General features: G+C 37.9%; 1 protein-coding gene across 1 annotated transcript in view; it reads left to right on the forward strand.

Annotated features, from left to right (window-relative positions):
* Positions 1-22,678, forward strand: part of LOC149564309 (Zn-dependent exopeptidases superfamily protein) — a 179,228-nt gene that overhangs the window by 113,951 nt on the left and 42,599 nt on the right. Inside the window, exons 6-7 of the mRNA XM_089827373.1 lie at positions 16,897-17,034; positions 17,462-17,617. Of these exons, the coding sequence (XP_089683499.1) occupies positions 16,897-17,034; positions 17,462-17,617 (294 nt within the window). The remainder of the gene's footprint in view (positions 1-16,896; positions 17,035-17,461; positions 17,618-22,678) is intronic.

The following is a 22,678-nucleotide window of genomic DNA, read 5'->3' on the forward strand; positions in this document are numbered from 1 at the left end:
GGACTCCATTAACCAGAACAGCCAAGGAGGAGGTGGACACCAATTGAGAGATAATTTTGCAAACTTTACTGTCAAAGCCAAAAGTCGAGAGGACCTTCCCAAGGAGAGACCAGTCCACCCTGTCATAAGCTTTAGAAAGATCCAGTTTGAGAAACATACCTTCCCGTTTGGATGCCTCAAGAGAGTGGATGACTTCGTGCACCATCTGGACAGAATCCAAAATTTGTCTCCCTGGAACAAAACCCGATTGATGCTGCGAGATTATCATGGGCAAGATCTTGAGCATTCTTAAAGTGAGAACTTTAGAGATGATCTTGTAGAGTGAGTTGCACAGACTAATAGGTCTAAAGTTGTCCAACGAGTCCGCCCCAAGGGATTTAGGAGTGAGAACCACAAAAGTCGAGTTTAGCTCCTTGAGAATAGATTTGGCTCCAAAGAATTCCTGGACAGCCTGAACAACCTCTCCCATGATCACCGGCCAAAACCTTTGGAAGAAAAAAGTGGGAAAACCGTCCGGGCCTGGAGCCTTGTCAGCAGGCAGAGAAAAGAGAGCCTCTCTAACTTTCGAAGCATTAGGAATAGCACAGAGCTGTTTATTATGGATAGGTTGAATGAGCTGAGGGATACAGTGTAACAAATCCTCCTGGTCCAAATTGGAAAGCAATGGGTCCTTAGAGAGAAGGCTAGAGAAAAAGGAAACAGCTTCTTCCGAGATGGCAGATTCTTCAGTTAACAGCTCCTGCCCCTTTCTGATACCATAGATCCTGTTACTAGCACGGTGCTTGAGGGTGGTTAGGTGAAAAAACTTAGTGTTCCGATCTCCTTCCTTTAGCCAGGTGATCCTCGATCTTTGCCTCCAAAATTTTTCTTCCTTATTAATAATGTTATGAATTTCAGACAGGGTCTTGAGCTCCGAAACCTTGTTGGTCTCAGTGTAACCTTCCTTCTGAATGCAATCTTGGATAATAGTTAGATTATCAAATAACTCTTTCTTTTCATGGAAGATATGACCAAAATCAAACTTGTTCCAAATTTTAATCATCCTCTTCACATTGCTAAGTTTTCTGGTGACTCTGAACATGGCTGAGCCCTCCACCTCTATCCCCCACCATTTCTTGATATTATCCAGGAGGTCAGGGTGAGAGGTCCACATTTTCTCAAACCTGAAAGGATGGTATCTCCTGTGTACCAGAGGAGAAACTAAAAGAGAAATGGAAGAGTGGTCCGAACCAATTCTGGGAAGCAGAGATAGTCTGCAGCTGAAGGATTGAAGCCAGTCCGAAGATATAAGAGCTCTATCCAGCCTAACCTGAATGCAATCATGGCCTTTTCTCTTGTTTGACCAGGTAAAGGATCCGCCCTTAAGCTCTACGTCCATAAGGGCCAGATTATTTATGAAGTTAGAAAGATCCTGTTTACTTTCCCAATCCGGGGGCATACCTCCCTTTTTCTCTTTATCTTCTAGCGGTGTGTTAAAGTCTCTCATGATTATACCTTTCTTAATGTCACAATCTTGCACCATATTACCAACTTTGGTCCAGAAGTTTTTTCTATCTCTCTTATTATTGGGGGCGTAAATATTCACTAAAAACCAGGAATCATTGGTGTGCAAATGTTGAACTCTGCAGAAAAGAATGTTATCTTCATCATACTCAGCTACTATATTGAAATACTTATCATTGAAAAGTAACAGCAGTCCTCCAGACGCTCCTTCAGAGTTAGAGGCTATGCCCTTCATGCTATTGTTGAACTTAATATTTTCCATCCTTTCCTTCTTCATTTTAGTTTCCTGGATTAGAAACACATCAGGCCTTTGGTCCCTTATCATATTTCTAATAACTTCTTGCTTGTGGATTCCATTGAGTCCACGAATATTCCAAGATAAGATCTTCATGATTTAACTACTGAACATGCTTCCTGGATGGTGCGCTGCGTACCATCCTTAATGTTTCTTCTGGCTTCCTCTTTCCTGATTTCATTCTTGTTTTTCCTTCCCACTAGGTTAGATTTGTGGCCGAGATCAGCCTTGGCCATGCTTCTAGTAGAAGGGGAAGATACCGGAGAAGGGTCCCTGCTATTCTTCTTCTTTCTACTCCTGACTTCTATCCAGGGATTCTCTTCTCCCTCTAGTCCTTTGTCCAGCCAAGCATCAATTCTCGCCAAATCTTCCATTGTCGATGCAGACAGCCTCTCTATGATTCTGTTTACTGTTGAAGGGGGGGGACAACACACCGGGTTAGGGTCCTGGGACATGGGTTCCCCCTCCTTTAGTTCTTCCATGGAGTTCGGGACAAAGGATAGTTTCAAGTCATCCTCCTGAGAATCCAGAGGGGGAAGAGTCATATTTTCACCTGTCTCCTCAGGTTTCTTCTCAGATTCCTTCGCATTGGGGAGAGGTGTTGAATCGTCTTTCACTCCTTTCTCTTCTCCCCCTCCTACGTTTCCAGTCGCCCGAGGAGGCCCTGATTCCTCTTGGGGCGCATTAGGAGCAGTATTTGTTTTTCCTTTTGCCTCTCCATTTGCCTTGACTTGCGATGCTTTTTTCCTCCATTCTTTTTTGGGATCTAGAGAATCTTTTATCTCCCCTTGTGGACGAGCCTTTCCCACCGTACTCTTCCCTTTGAAAAGTGGGCATGATCCAGCCTTGTGGCCAGCCTTCTTACAATGGAAACAAGCAAAAGGCACACTTTCATAGTCAATCTTTTGAGATCTGTTTCCCAGACGAGATTGTAGTTCTAAAACTTGAGGCATGTCCTGGCCTTCGATGACTCCTACACAGATTCTTGCGTAGTTCAATCTTTTCTTAGCTGCTGTGACAGGGTCAATGGAGAGGAGCTCTCCAAAGGTCTTGGCTATGCCATCAAAGACATCCTCATGCCAATATTCCAAAGGAAGTTCCGGAAGCCTTAACCAAACTGGAACCTGAGATTGGAAATCCTTGTTCAAATCCAAGTTGGATGTCCATTTTTGCAATATTAGGTTGGATCTGCCCAAAGACCAGTTCCCAGCACATAGTATACGGGAAAAATCTTCCGAGCAAGAGAACTCGAAAGACATGAAGCCTTTGGCCATAGCAGTCACTTCTACATGCCCTTTAAGGTCCCATTTTCTCCTGGTAAATGTCCTCACTACATCAATATTAGGTCTTGGCCCTACAAATTTTCCTACCGGAGTGTTCGCCATGCTTAGGATATTGTGGTCAATAATTTCCCTAGGAATTTCCAGAGCAAAAATACCTTTCTCCTTATCAGATTTGTCAATGACTTTTGGGAAAGACGATTTACCTGATGGTTTTATCCCGAATAGATTCGACCAGTGTCCCCATGCCCCAGACGGCCCACTGCCCACATGGGGGGGAGGGGGAATCTTCTCACCTGGATGGGGCATCATAACCCGTGGGTCCCCATCCTTTGAGGCATCCTCATCTTTCCCCTCCGTTTCCTGCCCTGCGCTTGCTGCATGCCCTCCTGCAGACGTGCTCTCCTGTCTCCCGCCTTTCTCCAGATTCGAAACAATGTGATTCGAATTGCAGTTCCCACCCGCTCCATCCCTCTCTCTCACCGTGCCCATCCCTCTAGGCTCCTCTCACAAGTGTATGTTAAAGTGATATTTTCAGGTAAATATAAATACTGGTTTGAAAGAAAAGAAGTTTGTGAGAAGACTTACAACCAGACTTGAAGTAAAGGATATTGTAAAAGTATACAAAGCAAAATAGTGGAAGGATATGTGTGCTGAAGATTTCCATCATTAGTTGAAGAAAACATCGTAAAGGGGAACAAAAGTGTGTGCGCGGTGGGTTGGTGCTCATGAAGATAGAAGAGGGAGTTGGAGCTTCCTGTAGGTCGGAGCCTGCAAAGTGTGGGAGTTGGAGCTTCCACTGAGTTGGTGCTTATTAACATAGGGGTTGGAGCCTATAGTACGTTGGAGTCTACAAATTGTTGCAAAATAATGAGTTTATATAAAAGCATTTATTTGTTGTGGTTTTCTCACACATTGGGTTTCCATGTAAATATTGTGTTATTGTGTTCATGTGCATAATTGTTCATTTCAGCATTTGAAGTTAATTTTTTGGATAAAAAGTTTTATTATACTGATTCTCTCAATATAATTGTGTGCTCTTCACTTACTGGGTGTCTTTCTGATATTCTATGCACATCATATGGAATTCAAATGCTGTATAGTCCTTGAATACGCTTTTGCACCAATAATAATTTATCTTTGTATATTTGTGTCCACATATGCCATATGCATTTCTCTTTCTAGAGTCATGATATGCTCAAACAAAAACTATATTATCACAATAGTCTTCACTTCATGTACTCTACGTTGATTGAGTGATGATTTGACAATTTCGACTCTGCCATATTAGTGTTTGGAATATTGACTCTGTATAGAATTTAATTGTTTACTTTTCCCATAGAACTTATATGTTTACTTTTCACACCAAGCCGCTCAATACGGATCTCTTAATTACATCGGTGCTCATCAAATAAATGTTTATCTTTATCTCATATACCAAACAATATATTTTGTGATCGTTGTCTCTCTTTAGATCTTACCAACAATACTTTTTACTTCTCTATGTTCTGTCAACGATTCTTCTTCTCAAGGTAATACACATTGGTGTTATTAATTTATATATTCTCTTCTTTTCAATACTTCAATTTGTATAATAGTTGCTGCATTTAGATATGATAGGATTTATTCAACATATATAACTGATGAATATGTTTTATCTTTCTACTTATCTCATTTCCTTATTCATCTCATTTTCTTAACATCAATGATAATAGTTCATCAACAATCTCTACCATTGACATCAATGACAACATTTTCATCAATTTTGACCTCTCGGTCTTTGTAAATATCAAGCAATTATTTTACCAATTACTTCGTAATATGGTATTAGAGCAAATACTTTAAGTTTTTTTGGAAAATTTATAATTTTTAAAAAGTTATTTGCTAAATTTTTTCGAAATCATTTATGCAACTTTCTCTACAACCCGTTTAGGGTTTCTGTTTTGAGAAATCCAACTATGAAGAAAAATTGCGTATTGAGAAATACGACTGAAGAAATCGTGTTTTTTTCTTTGTGCTGTGATTTGGTCTTCAACCTTGGACTTCTACCATCATTTCTTTGCAACCATGACATGGTTTTTTTTTTGCAGACGTCTCTTAGCAAGCTCGTGTGCCGTTTCTCTTATAGAATTTTTTTTGCAATCATTTTTCCCATTTGCATGCTAGTAACCCTGGGTTTTGGTATCAAAATCTTCATCTCATGTGACATCTCTGCAAGAACTCCCCTCTTTGTGAAAAAAATCTGCTACTTGCTACCTGAAATCTCCGGTTTTTTTGGAATTATTTCCTTCCATGGCCGCCGGCTAGGGTCTTGTTCATTATATATTCTTGGTGGATTTTTCGAGAGCTCAATTGGGTTGTCGTCAGATTTTTTTTTGTGCCTCTTTTTTTGTGCCACAATTTTTGAGTCAACAAATCCGAAAACACTCTTCTAGACACCCCTTCAATTTGTCTGGGTCTTTTGTTTTGTTGCGTCGAAATACATGCCTTCAAAGATTTTCACATTTTTCATTGAAAAATGTGCTATGGTCGGAATTATAGCACATGGAAGCAACGAATACTAGCAACCTTTGAATATTAGAAACTGATCAGATTGTTCTGGGTGTTAGAAAGTGTCTAACTACAGGTAATACTCATAAGATTAAATGGGATCTAAATAATTGGGAGGCAGTGATGCTTCTCAAATTATTTGTAGTTTTTGATCAACTCCCTCAGATTCCATCCACCAAAACAATTGCCAAGATATTAGAGCATCTCAAGAAACTTCATGAGACTTCAAACAAAAGCAAAACCTTCTTTCTTAATAACACTCCGTTTTCTATTATCATGGATTTGCGAAAATCGCTCTAGGAACACATGAATAGGATTCAAGAAATTTGTGATTAGTTGCTTGCCATTGGATGCAAAATGCAGGAAGAGGACATTGTTGTCATAACCCTCAAAAGTTTGCTCAAGTCCTCTGGGCATTTTATCGACTCTCAACATCACCTCTACTGGTGTTGATTTGAAGTTCACAGATCTCTGCATGCTTTTGCTTTAGCAAGATTGGTGGAAACAATAGTTTGGTAGCAGTGCTAGCTCCAACTAGACAGAGCAAAACTTTGCTGCCAAATCCTTTTAGAAGGATAAAGGCAAGACTCAACAGTCTTGTTAGCAGAAGTCCTTTGCTACAACTTCAAAAGGCTCCAAGAAAAAGAACATTTAGTGCAACTATTGCCACAAGTATTGTTGCATGAAGGTTGAATGTCAGAAACACTTAGTTGTCCAATCTAATAAGCAATTAGGTTCGTAGCCAAAATAAAAGTGCAGACCATCCCGAGCAGACAAAATCTGCCTTTTACGCCTTCATGGCTAAAAGACCTACAAATCATGTGAAGTCGTCTGCCTTATATATTGATTCAAGTGCCTCTCATCATTTCACCCACCGCAGAGTCTAGTTTACTAACTACTAGCCATATTCAGATTCTATTATTTTGGTGGCATAGAAGAGTACATCGTTGTTGACAAAGGCAACATTTAGATTCAGTCTGGTGGGAGAAATTTCATTTTCTTCGATATGTACTATGTTCCAGAGATGTAACTAAATCTACTCTCAGTCAGTTAGTTGTTGCGACACTCTCCATAATTGGATGTCACCTTTAGTTCACATCACTATACCATCACTAATAGGGCGACTTAGTCTATTGTTGCAGTGGCTCTTTAGGATCATGATCTTTTTTGACTTACCAATTTTGGTGATTCTCTGGACTTAGCTATGATTGCTCAGTGATCTTCTGTCAACACACTTTGGCATCAACAGTATGGGCACTTAAATGTGCATTCTCTCTCTCAACTTTCTCGGTAAGAGCTTGTCCTCGGTTTGACAAAGATTCAAGCTCAACAACTTGGAGTTTGTGATGCCTACCAGGCTGAGAAGCAACATTGCACATCTTTCACCACTGACGATTCATGCCGAGCTTCTCAGGTAGTTTAGCTTGTTCATATTGATATCTTTGGCCCTATGGACACTTTTTCTGTTCTTGGGTCCATGTATTTTCTGTTATTTGTTGATTTTAGCAAAAAAAATGTGGGTATATTTTCTTAAAAAGAAAGCATATGCATTTATTGTATTTCAAAAGTTTAAACCTTTAGTTAAAAAAGAGTCTAGGAAATCTATTATTACTCTTAGGTCAGAAAATGTGGGGGAATTTTGTTCTAATGAATTCTGTAGCTTCTTGGATACTCATGAAATCAAACGCCAGTAAACCACACCTTACATGTCACAACAGAACAATGTAGTTAATCGTTGGAACAAAACAATCACTGAGATGACTCGATCCATGCTCGTGCATAGACATGTTCTGAAGAAGTTTTGGGCAGAAGTAGTTAACACTGCAATTTATCTTTTGAACTGGTCACCCACAATGACGATAAAAGGTTAGACTCCGGAAGAGGCCTGGTCAAGTCGCAAGCCCAGAATCAGTTACCTAAAAGTTTTTGGTTCTCTTGCTTTTGTTTGGATCCTTGATGTGTCACACACCAAGTTGGATGCCACGAGTCAAAAACTCATTCTTGTTGGATATAGTGATCTTTACAAAGCCTATCGCTTGCATTGCGTCTCCTATATAGTCGTGATATAGTCTTTGATGAGTAATGAGGACCATTCATGCCCGTTTCTCCTGTTCTTGATCCAATACACTAGTGTATGAAGGCTCATGATTTGGGAGTTAGGCTTCCATTAGGTCCACCTGATGGGAGGCTCCTCCAGTTATACTAGTGATCCTCGTATAGACACTTCCAACTTCTCTTGTAAGATATTTTAGATTTGCTGTTTCACTTGAGTTTGATCCATATTCTTCTGACGAGGAACTTGATCATAGAGCATCTCTTGATGCTAATGTTGGTCATTCTTCTCTTCGGTCTAAGTGGTGGGCTAAGACACTTACTGATCATCGTGATGATGAGCTCATTGATGGGAGAACTACTCGGAAAAGAGAAAATCTATAGAGTACGTTAACTTTTTTCTCATGGCCAACATTCTCAGTGTATTTGAACCTCAAACATATTCTAGGCTAAAGGAATTCCAGAGCGGGAACATGCCATGACATTTGAACACTAGAGCTTGTTGAAGAATAACACCTGGGTCCTTTTTGATCTTCCACCAGGGAAGAAACCCATTGGCTGCAAATGGGTTTACAAAATCAAATGCAAATATGATGGTACTTTGGATAAGTACAAAGCTCGGTTAGTTGCAAAGGGCTTTTCTCAGTGTTAGTGCATTGATTATGAGGAGACCCTTGCTTCTAGTGCAAAGATGAGCACAATCAGATTAGTCCTAGCCATGACAACATAGTTTGGTTGGAAGGTCCATCAGATGGATGTCAAGAGTGCTTTCTTGAACGGTGACCTACAATAAGAGGTCTACATGATGCAGTCTCCTGGTTTCAAGGTTGCTGGTAAAGAACATTTGGTTCTTTGATTAGTGAAAGCTCTTTATCGTTTGAAGCAAGCCCCTAGGGCATGGTACATGAAAATTGATAAGTACCTCAGTGATAGCATTTGATCATCATTGACAATTCGACATCTTTGATTCAATGAATCAAACAGAGTTTATGCTAGTCTTTTGATATGACTAACCTTGAGCTCATGCATTATTGCCTAGGTGTCGAGGTTTGACAACAGTCTTCTGCTATATTCATCTCGTAGTCCAAAAATACAGGGCTCTGTTAGACAAATTCCGTATGCAGGATTCCAAGCTTGCATCTACACCCATGCAGACAGGTCTCAAGTTATCAGCCAAGTCTTATTCTTCTCCCATTGTGATACTACATACAAACAACTAGTAGGCAACCTCATCTACCTCCTTGCTACTAGGCTTGATATCAGCTTCGTAGTCAGCTTCATCTCACGCTTTATGATAGCTCCGAAGGATGATGATTGGATGGCAACAAAGCGTGTGCTTCATTATGTGAAGAGCATTACAGATTAAGGGCTTCTTTTCTCTCAGAGTTCTAATCCTAGACTTTGTGGGTTCATAAATTCACGTTGGTCAGGCTCTGTTGACCATAAAAAGTCAACTTTTGGATATGAGTTCAGTTTAGGATCCGGTGCCATCACATGAACTAGTAAGAAGAAGTAGGCAGTTCTTGTCTCCTTCACAGAGGCTGAATACAGAGGGACTGTTAAGGCAGATGTGAAGCAGTTTGGCTTTGTCGGATGCTTGGGGATATGTAGATGTTACTAGCAGGACCAACCACCTTGTTGATAACAAAGGTGTTATCAAGTTAGCACGAGATCCAGTCTTCTAGGAATGAAGCAAGCATGTGGATGTTCACTGTCACTACATATGATAGCTAGTTGAAGAAGGGACAATAGACTTGCAGTATCTTTATATAGTGGTTTAGATTGCAAACATTCTCACCAAGCCTTTTGGTCTTGATAAGTTTTTCAAATTCAGAGGACAGCTTGGTGTTGTGGATCAATTAACCATTAAGGGAGTGTATTACAATAATAGATAGCTTCTCTTATTATCTATTAGTTTTTAATGGTTATCTATTTGTAATCTATCGTAAATGTTAGAATGTTTCTTATATTTAGTTAGCCTGCAGTTATTTGTTAGTTTTCTATTAGCTAGAATAGAATGTTTCTATATTGTTTAGGATTATTTCCTACGGAATCATTGTTCATTCTTTTATATATATTGACCTCTCGGTCTTTGTTAATATCAAGCAAGCATTTTACCAATTACTTCGTAATAAGAGTAACCACTTAGAGTAAGTACCCAAGTAGTCACTTAGATTAACTACCAAAGTAATCACTTAGATTAACTACTTAGCATAACTAACGATGTGACCACTTAGGATAACTACCCACCTTATGAAAGAAAGTTCGGATTTACCTAACTTTTACAAAAAAAAACTCAAAGCTAACTTTAGCTACAATAAGTGACATAAGTCACTTTTACAAAGAGACTATTTGGAGCTCATGTCATTAAAATAAAACCAATACATTGGTACTGCCGAATTGATTTCTAAGTTTCTTTCTCGATCCATGAGCCATTGCATTCCATGAGATGACAATTTCTTTGCAACACTCTATAAAACAATTCATATGGAACTTTTGATTCTGAAAACACCTTCAATTCTTTTATTATCTAACATGTTTATTGTTCCATATCCCTTTAAAAAATAAATGGATCGGAAGTTAGTGAATACATGGAAGAAATTGAATCACCTTCCATGTACATGTCAAATACTTCTTTCTTGATATTCGTAGCTTGAGTGTAAATTGTCCAAAGCATTTCCAAAGAATGGTATTGATTTATCTGTTATCAATATTACAGGTTGTTGTAGAATTCCCATAAAGAAGGTATCTTTCAGTTCTCCTTTCTGCTATGATTTCATAAGTTTCTATATGCTCACAAAAACTTTGATTGACACTTCATATATAACACCTTGGACATATTTAGTCAAATGTTTACTGTGCCACCTTGAACATATCTGTGGTTGCATACATATCCTTGACGTACACCATGATCTTGAGATCTCTTAAACAAATTTATTACTGGAAAAACATAGATGAGACAACAATCCATTATTGTCAACATGATACTCCCTGAACTATTGCCACTTACAAAGCCTCTACTTGCCACTTTCAACAATTTCCACATTTTGGCATGACGTTATTTGATACAAATCCTTCATGCCCATAGTTGCATACATCAGAGAAAATGTCTCTTTGGTGTTTTGATATTATTTTGTGGTCTTTGGTGCACCCCATCATTAAGCATTTTAATCACATTGATTAAATAGCATTTTCCTTGTTCTTATATCCAATGGGTACCATCGAGCAGTCAATATGCTCTGCCTATAATCTTGAGTTCTGTGGTGCACACCTATGTGCTTCGCATTTTATTTGAAGGTCTAGCAGATCATCTGAGACTCCATATCCAATTAAAGATACATTTTTATTATATCCTAAGGAATTTCCATACATTGCTCAAAGCTCCTAGTTTGGCACTCGAACCATTCTGACAGACATTTTAGCTGTGTTGTCCCCGAGTCCACATTTTATATGCACTTTTAGCTGTGTACGGGCTAAGAGGAAGACACTGGCCATTGTGCATTATATTAGTCGCAAACTGCCACATGCTTTCAACATTTTTATCCATGCTTCAAAGTTTTCATTTGGTGTGACAAGTAGGATGGTCAGAGGAGCTATTGAATCTCACCTTTACGTGGTCAGTTGACAGAAATTGCTTGAAAGTTTGAAAAGACATTTCAACCAATCTGTTTCATGCATATCCTTGTAATAATTGCAATCTATGACACTATCTCTTTGAGGCATCCTGCTAAGAAAACATGTATTATGATAGCGGCTTCATAATGTGTAATCTTGTCTACTAGAGCACCGCCAATTTCACATCAGCTACTCATTGCATCTTCTTAAAGGCTTATGCAAGTTTCACTTCAATAGAAATCTCTTTTAAATGAATATCATAGCTTATCGATAAGGACATAAGTTTTTTTCTATTAGACAACCAGTGAATTAGATAGCTAATTGGAAATCCTTATATTACCACAGGAAGAAGGAATGAAGATAACCAAACATAGATAGTTAGTCATCATGATTATCCGAGGTATTATTTTCAAGCTTTTGGTGAACTATTTCACATGCTTGCCCAAGATTCTACGTTCGGTGTTTTTGCAACCTTACATCGATGGAAGAAGAATTCCTGATAGTATGCAAAATCTCCATGGGCATTTCTCATTATACCATCTGACAAAGATTCTCAATCAATAAGCTTTGGTGAATGTTTACGATTGGTTTTGAAATGCCCCTGTAAAGCCTGTAACCATTTTCACCAAAGTGATTTTAAGTCTTTCTTACAAATTGTATGCATTCGATGGAGGATTATATTTTGATAGTTATTAAAACATTTCACTCTTCATATCACCCTCAATCTTTGTACGAGCATGTGGAATGTTGGCTAAAGGTGGCAGAGATGAAATTGCATTTGATTGAAACTTTTAAAACTCTTCCACAAATCCTCGCATCATTTCATTCCATAGTGATTAATGGCGTTGAGTCATTATGTCAAACAGTTTACCTATCAAGTGTATGCTTCTGAAGATTGCAACTAAGCTATTGAGAAACTTCGTCATATGATTGTGCGTGTATGTTCCAAGGATCCCGTGTTTTGCAAAACCAACCTAGTAGATTCTTCGTAGTTGCAAAATTTTGAAAATGCTCATTGACCTCTTTAACCACTTCTGCAGCTTTCAAAGCTCGCCACAAATGATGCAAGTGCTTCAATTTTCCCTCTATTGTCCATTCACATTTCATTGTGTATATATGTATAATATTTCTTGGTCCATTATAATAACTGTTTTTCTGTAACTGTTTATCCTTAAACAACTCACCTGTAATATTGATCTTGTGGCCATTTAAAAGAGCGTTGACAACTTTTCTAATTGCCCAAAACACTTTCTTTATTTTTGCATTGCCTTTGGTTGAGTGCTATTTCCAGTTATTCAGCATTCACAATAACTTGCAAAAGTGTGTAATGTCCCCCACCATGCATGTTTAAACTATCTTCTCTTTGTTTAATCAGAGTCTCAAAAAATTTTGGGAGATATCCAATATTGATGTAGAAGGAGCTTTATCAGCCTTTTAAGAGGCTTAAAGAATTTTGTGAATTTCCCAATCAACTTGTATTTGCATGTTCACCTGTAATCTACTTGACGAGATGCATTTGTATATAATCGAAACTTTGCCAAATAAAATAATAGGTTTGATATGACTATGTTCAACATACACCAAGAAAACCCATTCACCCAACTATCACAATGATAGGTACAATCATAACTATTCTGATTTTCAGATTCATGGACGACTATTCAAAGGTGAACAACTTTGCATTCCAAAGTGTTCAATGAGAGCCACCATTATACATGAAAAACATAGCGGGGCAATGTTTGGTCATTTTGGACTAGATAAAACATTAGAGCTGGTTAGAAGGCATTATTTGTGGCCCAAGCTACAGGCAAATGTAAGAAAGTTTGTGGAAGAATGACCTATTTGTCAGAAAGGCAAAGGGAAGAGTACAAATGCAGGATTATATCAGCCCCTACCCATTCCCTCAAGACCATGGGGATGCATTAGTATGGACTTTGTCATGGGATTACCAAGAACTCAAAAGGGGCATGATAGTGTTAATGTTGTTGTAGATTGGTTCAGCAAATGACACATTTCTTGTCATGTAAATCTACAAATGATGCCTCTCATATTGCAGATCTGTTTTCCAAAAAAATAATTAGAATACATGGACTACCTTTGAGCATTGTTTCTGATAGAGATGTCAAGTTCATAGGTCACTTTCGGAGAACGTTATGGACGAAACTTGGAATTTTCTTTTCTTTTTCATCTGCATATAATCCTTAAATAGATGGTCACACAAAGGTTGTCAATAGGTCTCTTGGCAACTTGTTGAGATGTCTTACAAAGCAACATGGAGAGAAGTGGGACAGCATACTAGCACAAGCTGAGTTTTCTTACAATGACAGTTATTAGGAGCACAGGAAAGTCTCCATCTCAGATTGTATATTGTATACATCCCAGGAGAGTTCTTGAACTTAGAGAGCTTCTGAATTCAGCCCCATTAATGTTGATGGAGAGAGTTCTGCTGAATCTATCAAAGAAGTACAAGACCAAGTCAAGAAGCAACTAGAGAAAGAAAATCAGAAATACAAACAACTTGCTGATCAGAAAAGAAGAGAGTTACAATTCAAGGTTGGTGATTTAGTATGGGCTTACTTGAGTAAGGAAAGATTACCTCAGTCCAAACACACCAAACTATTACCAAAGAAGGTAAGACCTTGTCAAGTATTGGCCAAGTATGGACAGAATGCATACAAAATAGAACTACCTTCAGATTTTGGTATCCCTCAGTTTTTAACATATGTGATCTTACTCCTTACAAAGGGGCAGCAACCACAGATCAGTCCTTGCAGGAAAAAGAAGTAGCAACAGACTTGCATGACTTACCCAAAATCACATCAAATTGAGCATATCTTGGATACCAAAATAAAGAAGACAAGGAGGAGACAGTATACCTAGTATTTGATCAAATAGAAAGATAGACCAGCATCAGAGGCCATTTGGATGGACGAAAATCAGAGTAAGAGCATGGTTCTTCATTGGAACAATTCATCTGAATTGGACTTGAGTTCAAACCTATTGGGGAGTATGGTGCAGTGGCAGAAATTAAATATAGGGCAGATTAAATAGTTTCAAGTTTAAAATTGTGTGTGTGTGAGTCTCCAAGTTTTCAATAAAAGTCCTTTTCTATGTGGTCGGAATGCCATGGTGGCATCTCATATAAGCCTACTAGACATTAGCCACTTAGGACTTAGGCTTTTCTTTTTAATATGTTTTTGTATGTTTAAAGTCTAGTTTAATTTCAAAGTGTGTGCATAGGTTAGTGGAAGGAAAATTAGAAAGTTTTAATTAACTATTAGGTGTCAAGAGATGGGGAAAAAGGCGCAAAATTCCGATCTTGCATTATGAGCAATCTTTAAAAACAGATGGTATTCGAATGTAACAGTAGAAAGGAATTTGATGGCTTCTTGGAAGTTACAGAACTGTGATTCATCAAAAAGAAGAATGGATTCATCTTGTAGAAGGTTGAAGAAGAGAATAGATTGGAGTTTTATTGGGTTTTCGTGCACTTTTCTTAGTTTCTAGCATTCATACGACATTTCTTGTTTGTCTTTGTGCAGGGTTTTGCATGCATGTTTTCTGTTATGCCTTAAATTTCATTTGAGAGTTATTGAGATTCCAATCTCTGTAACGAGTCATTTTCATTTCCTCTTTAGTGGGCCGGAAATCTCTGTTGCTGTAAGAGTGGTCTTCACATGAAGGGTTTATAAGGTTAGTCGGCCATTGGAGGATCAATAATAATTTTATGTTTTCTTCTAGTGCTGTATTATTATTTTTGTTGAAGGAGAACCAAATGGACATGCAGAACTAATTTGGTGACATCTCTATGTGTCTACCCATTTTCATTTGATGATATTTTTGCAATTCATGATATGTTGTTCGGCTAATATCAATTTGGAATGGAATGGTCATGGTATGTATGAGAAATCTGATGCCCTTGTTGGTCCAATTGTGAATTTTTTGAGTATGTTTTGACAGAAAATTGACGGCTGTTATGGGGGTTATATCTCCCTAACCCACTGTTGGTTTTCTTGATTTTCGGGTATGTTATTTTAAACCTAATTCTCTTGACTTCCACTGGAGGGATTTCAAAAATATGTTCAGGAATGAAAATTACAGGTGTCATATTCGGGTACTATCCAAACTGCCAGAACAGCCATGCATTGATTTTGCATGCTTGAAGAGTGACTGTAGTTGTGGGTTTATTCTACAAATTTATTGATGTTTCTTGGGATATTGAAGGAGTGAGGTCATTGTTACTAAAGAAGGCTTCATTCTTCCTGTCATTTCATTGGCTTTGATGATTAAGTTTTGGTTCCAGTTTTATAGGAATGGCTATAGAAAGTTGTTTGAAAAATTTGCCTCTTCCTGTCATTTAATGACAGAAATTAGATTTCAGATTTACATATAAGATTGTTAAAAGGAAAATTATTGATTCGCTAGATACTTGAAGAGTTTAAGGACTGTGTACTGCTTGGCTTTGTAGATTTAAAGTATGATCTCTGTTTTGCTGGTTGCATGATAAGTGTTTGATTTAATTCCTATCGCTGTGAAGGTAAACCAAGAAGAGTGTTTAATGTTCTATGCCCTTGTAGTAGAGTATGTTCCTGTATTAGAGAGAGTAGTATGGAAAGACAAGTGCAGTGAGCCCCAAATTGATGAGTGTGAGCCTTTGATGAGGCCTTTGTGTTAAATTTATCCACGAAGGCATTCCAAAGTGCAGCTCTGCATCACTGTTCCACACTTAAAAAATAAATATTGTCAAAAACTTCAGCAACACATCAGATATTCCAAGGAACTCAAACACACGATTATGGATGTCATAGACAAGGACACTTTGGTGTCTGTTTAATTATTTTTCATAAGATTCAATTCCATAGAATATCATCTTAAGTACATAAAATCTGATCCTTCATTAGGGATCCAGGCATTGATCAATTGACATAGATCGGCACCAAAGCGTAGTTTGTGCCTCCTTACAAGCAAGCCATGGGCTAGACAGAAAAAGCAAATGAAGATTTCATGCAATCTTCTGCGCAGATCCAAGAAAAAATATATCCTCTGACACTCTGATGATTTTTAGAGCAGCACACTGAAATCATCATATTGCTTATATTCATCCTACTAAACCATTCAGGACAAAACATTTTTATAGGGATTCCTTGAATTTCTCTTACGCAGTTTTGCCTGATCCTGGATTAACAAGTTGTTAAAACAACTTGGAACCAATACAACAGTAGTTTTTCCAACAAACAGCTGTATGTGATTGTCAAGAATGTGATTGTGATTTTGTAGTACCATTTTGGGATCAGGTGTGGCAACTTTATTTCTGAGCTAATTGGTAGATATTATAATTAATAAAGGAAATGCACTATTTTGATTTAAATATCTGGCAATTTTATGTAGTTATTTATATGGGTGTGTTAATTTTTTTCTTTAGTACTTCTTTGGCGTTACATGTAAAATGAGATTGTATGAGAAAATAATAATTTTTAATTTCTCTTTAGTGTTGTGATTTTTATTTTTGCAATGTTGTATGTACAAAAAATGGTAAGCTTGCTCTGATATTGGGAAATTTTGTTTTATCTAATTGAATTTATAGTTATTGATACTTTACAGGCTGAGGTTAATAGGAAAGGAGATCCAAATGAAAAAGGCACGACAGCAACCAATGGTGACCAAAAGTCAGAGAAAGATCAGAAGTCTGCAGAAGGTGAAGATTCTGATAATAAGAAGCATCATCTGCTTTTACTGGAGGTACTGGAAGCAGTTGCTCAATAAAATTATCAAAATACTCTCCCAAATTTTTATATCTTCAGGGAATTATGAACATGGATGAGTTTTTTTACATAATGTAATTATTTCAAAGTTAAGGTAATGGATTTCCTATAGGGCTACTCGTCTTATTTGCATTTGGTGGAAACTGTTCACATATGTTAAAATGCAATTTAGTACTTTTGCTGACTTGTTTTTTAATTTTAATTTATACTGGGTGTTTCTTCCTTGTAATCGATTAGTATAATAATATTATCAATTTTATGTTCTTAAAAACATTTCTTTGCACTGGCCTTCAGGCATTAAGATTGTTAATATTTCTTTTGTAGTATGGTTTGGTTGGAGGTTAGGTATGTTGTAATAAATATTGCTATTTATCAATTTTATGATTATAGCTTTCATTTTGCAGTTGCTTGCCAGTAAGCTTGGCTGTGAAGCGGAGGAAATTTGTGATTTCGAATTGCAATTATGTGATACACAACCAAGTGTGGTTGCTGGTGTTGAAAACGAGTTTATATTTTCAGGCCGTCTTGACAACCTATGCATGTCATTTTGTTCATTGAAGGTCAGTCTTCCTCTGTTTTTGGATGCAATCATACATGTTTTTAAATCATATTTCCATATTCCTTATATTTTCATGGTTGTATCTTTCTATTGATTTGAAAGAAAAAGTGTGTGTCTAGCATCAGGCTTGTGCTGTTACAATTGATTTTAAAATTCAGTTCTAAGATCTCTTTTGAGATTTCTAATGATAACAATTTATGACACCTAAAGGATTAGTGTTTACAATTTCATGGTCTTCTATACTGCAATCATCTATTTCCCTTGGAATCTGATGCAGCATTATCAAGGTTTTGAAGAGCACATGATTCTACTAGAGGGGGGGTGAATTAGTATAATAACAAATCTGCCAATTTAAAACTTTTTATCCAAACAATGGCTTCAAAAAGGTAAGATGCTGAAATAAACAATCATGCACATGAACACATACACAATTGCTTTTATATAAACTTGTTCTTTTACATAAATTTGTAGGTTCCAACCTACTTGAGGCTCTGACCCCAATGTTTATGAGCGCTGACTCACTGGAAGCTTCAATTCACACAGTTTGTAGGCTCCAATCTACTGGAAGCACCTACTCCACTTCTAAAATAGTTGTCAAGCTGAGTGGTGGAGATCGGGTTATAAACTCACATTTGAAATCCTTGGCCAGGGTAGAATTAGGCAAACTTGCCAGAACAATTGATCTTCTTGTTGTTCAGACGCTTCAATTATTCCGTCGGATAATTGTTGGGACCTCAACTCACCTAGATACTCTGATGGCTGGAACAATGAACATCCCAAGCCCGACCTCGGGGTAGGGAGGGCCGTTCTATTAAATTAGAACTTGTGGGGATAAGTAAAAGGTCCGCAGTTGGGAGGTTAAGCCTATGTTAATGCTTCTCCTCTCGCCAAAGCTAGAGTTTGAACAATCTATTAAGGAAGCTTCACACAAATCTGAATGCTCTTTATCAAATCTGTAAGTTTAGTATTTCTTTTCAAGTTTATTAGTCATTTACTTTGAAGATAGATATTTTAAGATTAGAACGTAGTTATCTCTGTTTTCCTTTCATTACACTCGGTTGAATAATAGAATTAGATAAGTATTTATTTTTCATCTGAGCAAGTAACTTATCAGTTATTGTTATCAATGTAATTCATGATAGATTAGAAATACAATTTAGTTCCAGTTTAAACTGTTAATGGGAACTTGTCATGTGAATGAGAAATAGAAGCAGGGTAGTTTAATAATGAAATTTAGTTAGAAGAAATTGACTGTTAAAAGTGGACATGCCCATTAAAGGTGTTAAGCTGTTAGCATAGTTTACATGATATATTTCAAAGTAACTTGTGCTCTTTAGCAAAATGGAGGGATTTTGTGGACCTAGAAACTAAAAATATTTGATGAAGTTGAAACACATTTTGAGCTAGCCATGCAATTCATTTGCTTGCAAGCATATTTATTGTGTTTTTGAACACATACGTTTCAAAAAACAAAACTATTTAACACAATGGATAACTAGGTGTTGTTTACCACAACCTTTGCCTAAAGTTGAAGTTAACCGTTAGAGTTTTAATTTTAAAATATTCATAGTTATGATTATAAACATGATGTTTTGTTAGTTTCAATCGCCAACTATATAAAAGAACTGAGGTACTATAGAGGATGACCGGCCAATTGACTTTTGATGGAATCGATCTAGAGTTTAAGTGGATTGCAAATGATATAGTCTTTGATGATGATGATTATGTTCTCCATAAGGGTGCAATCATGATAGTGATTCTACATCAGGAGCTTCATAATTAGGACCTGCAACATTATAGTCTCTCTCTCTTTGTAGTAGCAAAATTTATTGGCTACATTTGATTTTTTTGGGATTTTATATTTATCTTGTTTGGTTTGGCTACGACTTGATTCTTGATAATTGATTGGCAATTACATGAATTTTTCTTTGTCGGACTATGATCTTAAAGGTAGATTCTTGCAATAGAATTAACCATCTACTTACTCTTCCTTGCATTACCGGCTTGTCTACTAGGTACATTAGTGCTTGATGGACAATAGAAAAATGTTAGGGTGTAGCTAGTAAGTAATGTCTAAATTTTTGTATGGCGTAGACCATACCTAAAGCTTCCCTTTCGATGGTATTGTAGTTGTGCTTTTCTTTTGATAGTAACTTGCTTGCAAAATACACTGGGTGATCCAGTCCTTCCTTCCTAGTCTGTGCCAAAGTGGCGCCTATTACATAGTTGGATACGTCCACATGGACATGGAATTCTTTATTCCAATCAGGGTATATGAGGATCGAGGCTCCTACTAGTCTCTTCTTTAATTCTTGGAAGGTCCCCTCTTGTTCTTCTTCCCAACAAAACCGTTCTTTTCTCATTAGCTTCTCTAGGGGTAAAGATACTTCCGCAAATCCTTTTATAAATCTCCTATAGTACCCTACATGTCCCAAGAAGGATTTGACACCTATTATGTCTCATGGAGCCTCCATGTCTAGAATAAGCCTGATCTTGTCAGGATCTGTCTTCAATCCTTCCTTGCATAGGATATGCCCAAGAAGTCTACCTTATGGAACCATAAATCTACATTTCTTCGAATTTAGGGCCAACCTCGCTCTTCGACATCAATCCATGCATTCAACAATAAGTTTGAGGTGGTTCTCCTTCCCACTATAGACGGACAAGTCATCCAAGAAAGCTTTGAAGTTTCCTTGACATACTTTTAAAGATGTGTAGTATGATTCTTTGGAAGGTGGCTAGAGCATTGCACAGTCCAAACGACATCCTGTTATAGGCATATACACCATCTTCAACCACAAATCTAGTCTTTAACTTAATCTTCCTTCACAATACTGATTTGATTATATCTTGAAAATCCGTCCATGAAAGAGTATATTTCATGGCCAGCCACTTCTTCTAAGATGCTACCAATAAAGGGGATAGGGAACGAATGTTTTATAGTTACTGCATTCAGACATCTGAAGTCAACACATCCGAATTTGGTTGCCATCCTTCTTCAATGATATGACTATAGGAGATACCCATTCACTCATTTGTACTTTTTATTATTATCCATGCTTCCAGCATTTTTGTGATTTCTTCTCGGACCCTGGCTGCGTAGTTTTTATTCATTCTGTAAGGTTGTTTCCATATTGGTCTTGCTCTAGGTACCAACAGCATCCGATGGACACAGCTCTGAGGGCACTCCTTTCAAGTTCCTGTACGTCCAAGCAAAGACGTCCTTTTACTCTAGAAAAATTCTAAAAGCTACCTCCTTCAACACTGGGTCCTAGTTGTCCCCTATCAGAATCTCCTTGGGTTACTCCTTTTCCCTAAGGTTTATAGTTTGCAGTTTGGCCTCGTTGTATTCTACCTCCTCAAATATGTGTGTCGGTGTCCTGCTCAGGGTTGACATACCCTCCCTGTAATCCTGATAACCCTCTGGATACCTTTCTTTAGATTTCGATTCTTGGATTTGCAACATATTACATTCTAGCTGGAAACTTCATAATCTCCCATCTGCCAGTGAAATAATCCATTGAGGGAGCTTGTTTCATTTTCTGAGCATTCTTCGAGTCTAAGCACCCATTCGTGATTTGGTTCCACCCGTTCATGATCTTCCTCTACTTCTGAATCCGATGCCATGTCCTGACTTATAGACTATGTCCTCAGGTTTGTGGTGTACTTCCTACCCCTAGACTCAATGGATAGAGTGTTTTGTTTTCAATTAGGGGTAGCTTTGGCCGTAACGAGCCATCCTCTTCCCAATAACTCATCATACCCCTTTTTATCCAGAGTAATAACCACAAAATCAAGGAAGAATTGTTGTGTACCTATTACTACCTTTTTTTCCATCAAGGTTCCTATTGGCTTGATTCCATGCTGGTTTGCTCCCACCAGTTGGAATGTAGGTGGCCAGAGTGTGGGTTTCCCTATTGCCTTCCATGTTTCTTCAAATAAGACATTTACACTAGAGCCTCCGTCAATAATAGTGTTCGACAGTTTATACCCCAATATTTCCATTTCTGCTATTGCTAGTGTCCTCCCCATTCCTATAGTGAATATGGTGTTTTTTTCTTTCCTAACTTGTGCTTCTCTTTCTTCTCTTCTTTGGAGAGCATTCCTCTCATGCTGCCCCTTGTGTTAGTGCTACCTGCAATTTGGGTAATGTTCCTAGTAAATCCACAATTTTCATTGGGATGGTTGTCTCCAGTGCTTGCCTCACGATATTTGGTACACCCCCGTCCGTAGTAAGTTTATCTGGCCTTGCCTTCCCTTCCATTGGCATGTTATCTTGAATGTCTTTCCTCGCTTCATGAAATCTTTCCTTCTTAGTAGTAGCATCCAGGTAGACAAGTTTCTTGGCTTGCATCCTTGTGATGGAAAGGATTTCGCCTTCTGGTTCCTCAATGTCTAACATGTTCACCCCCTTTTGTTTGGGGAGATTCACATCCTCATGATTGCCTGGTCTGCACCATTTACACAATATTCCTCCATTCTGTCCTCCATTTTGACAATGTTGTGCAAAATGTCCCGATTCGTTGCACCGCCTACATTGGATCATAGGCCTTCCCTTTGCATTTTACTAGATTGCTTGCTAGGGTGTGTTGTTGCTATTATTATTGCTCCCTCTTTTATTATTTCTATATCCTCCTGAAGAGGCTTGTGTATTTGTGTTCCTTGGAGGGGTGGAGGGTGGTGTGGATTGCTCTCCCTTGGTGAAGAATACTTGTGCTTTTCGTGTTTTTAGATTGTAGGGACAATCTTTAATTACGTGTCCCAACACCTGATAGATCTCACACAATGCTTTCCTTGGGCATGTCCCTTTTCTAGGACCCCCCTTTTCACAGTCTGTGCACCATAGCTCCCTTCCTTTTCATTTCTTCTTCACTTCTCGTTACCACCTTAATTAATTGCCTCATGTCCTTTCTTAGGTCTTGGATGGTTTTGGATTCATCCTCACTTTCTTTTGAACTTTCACTCGTGCTTCTGTGCCTTCTTGCCTTGGAGGTTTTATTCTCACTTTCTATGTCCATTGCGCGAGTACACACATCCACAAAGGTTGACGATGGAACTAGTT

The sequence above is a fragment of the Cupressus sempervirens genome, chromosome 4, assembly GCF_028749045.1.
Source record: "Cupressus sempervirens isolate cs-2001-9-10 chromosome 4, ASM2874904v1, whole genome shotgun sequence".
Lineage (NCBI taxonomy): Eukaryota > Viridiplantae > Streptophyta > Pinopsida > Cupressales > Cupressaceae > Cupressus > Cupressus sempervirens.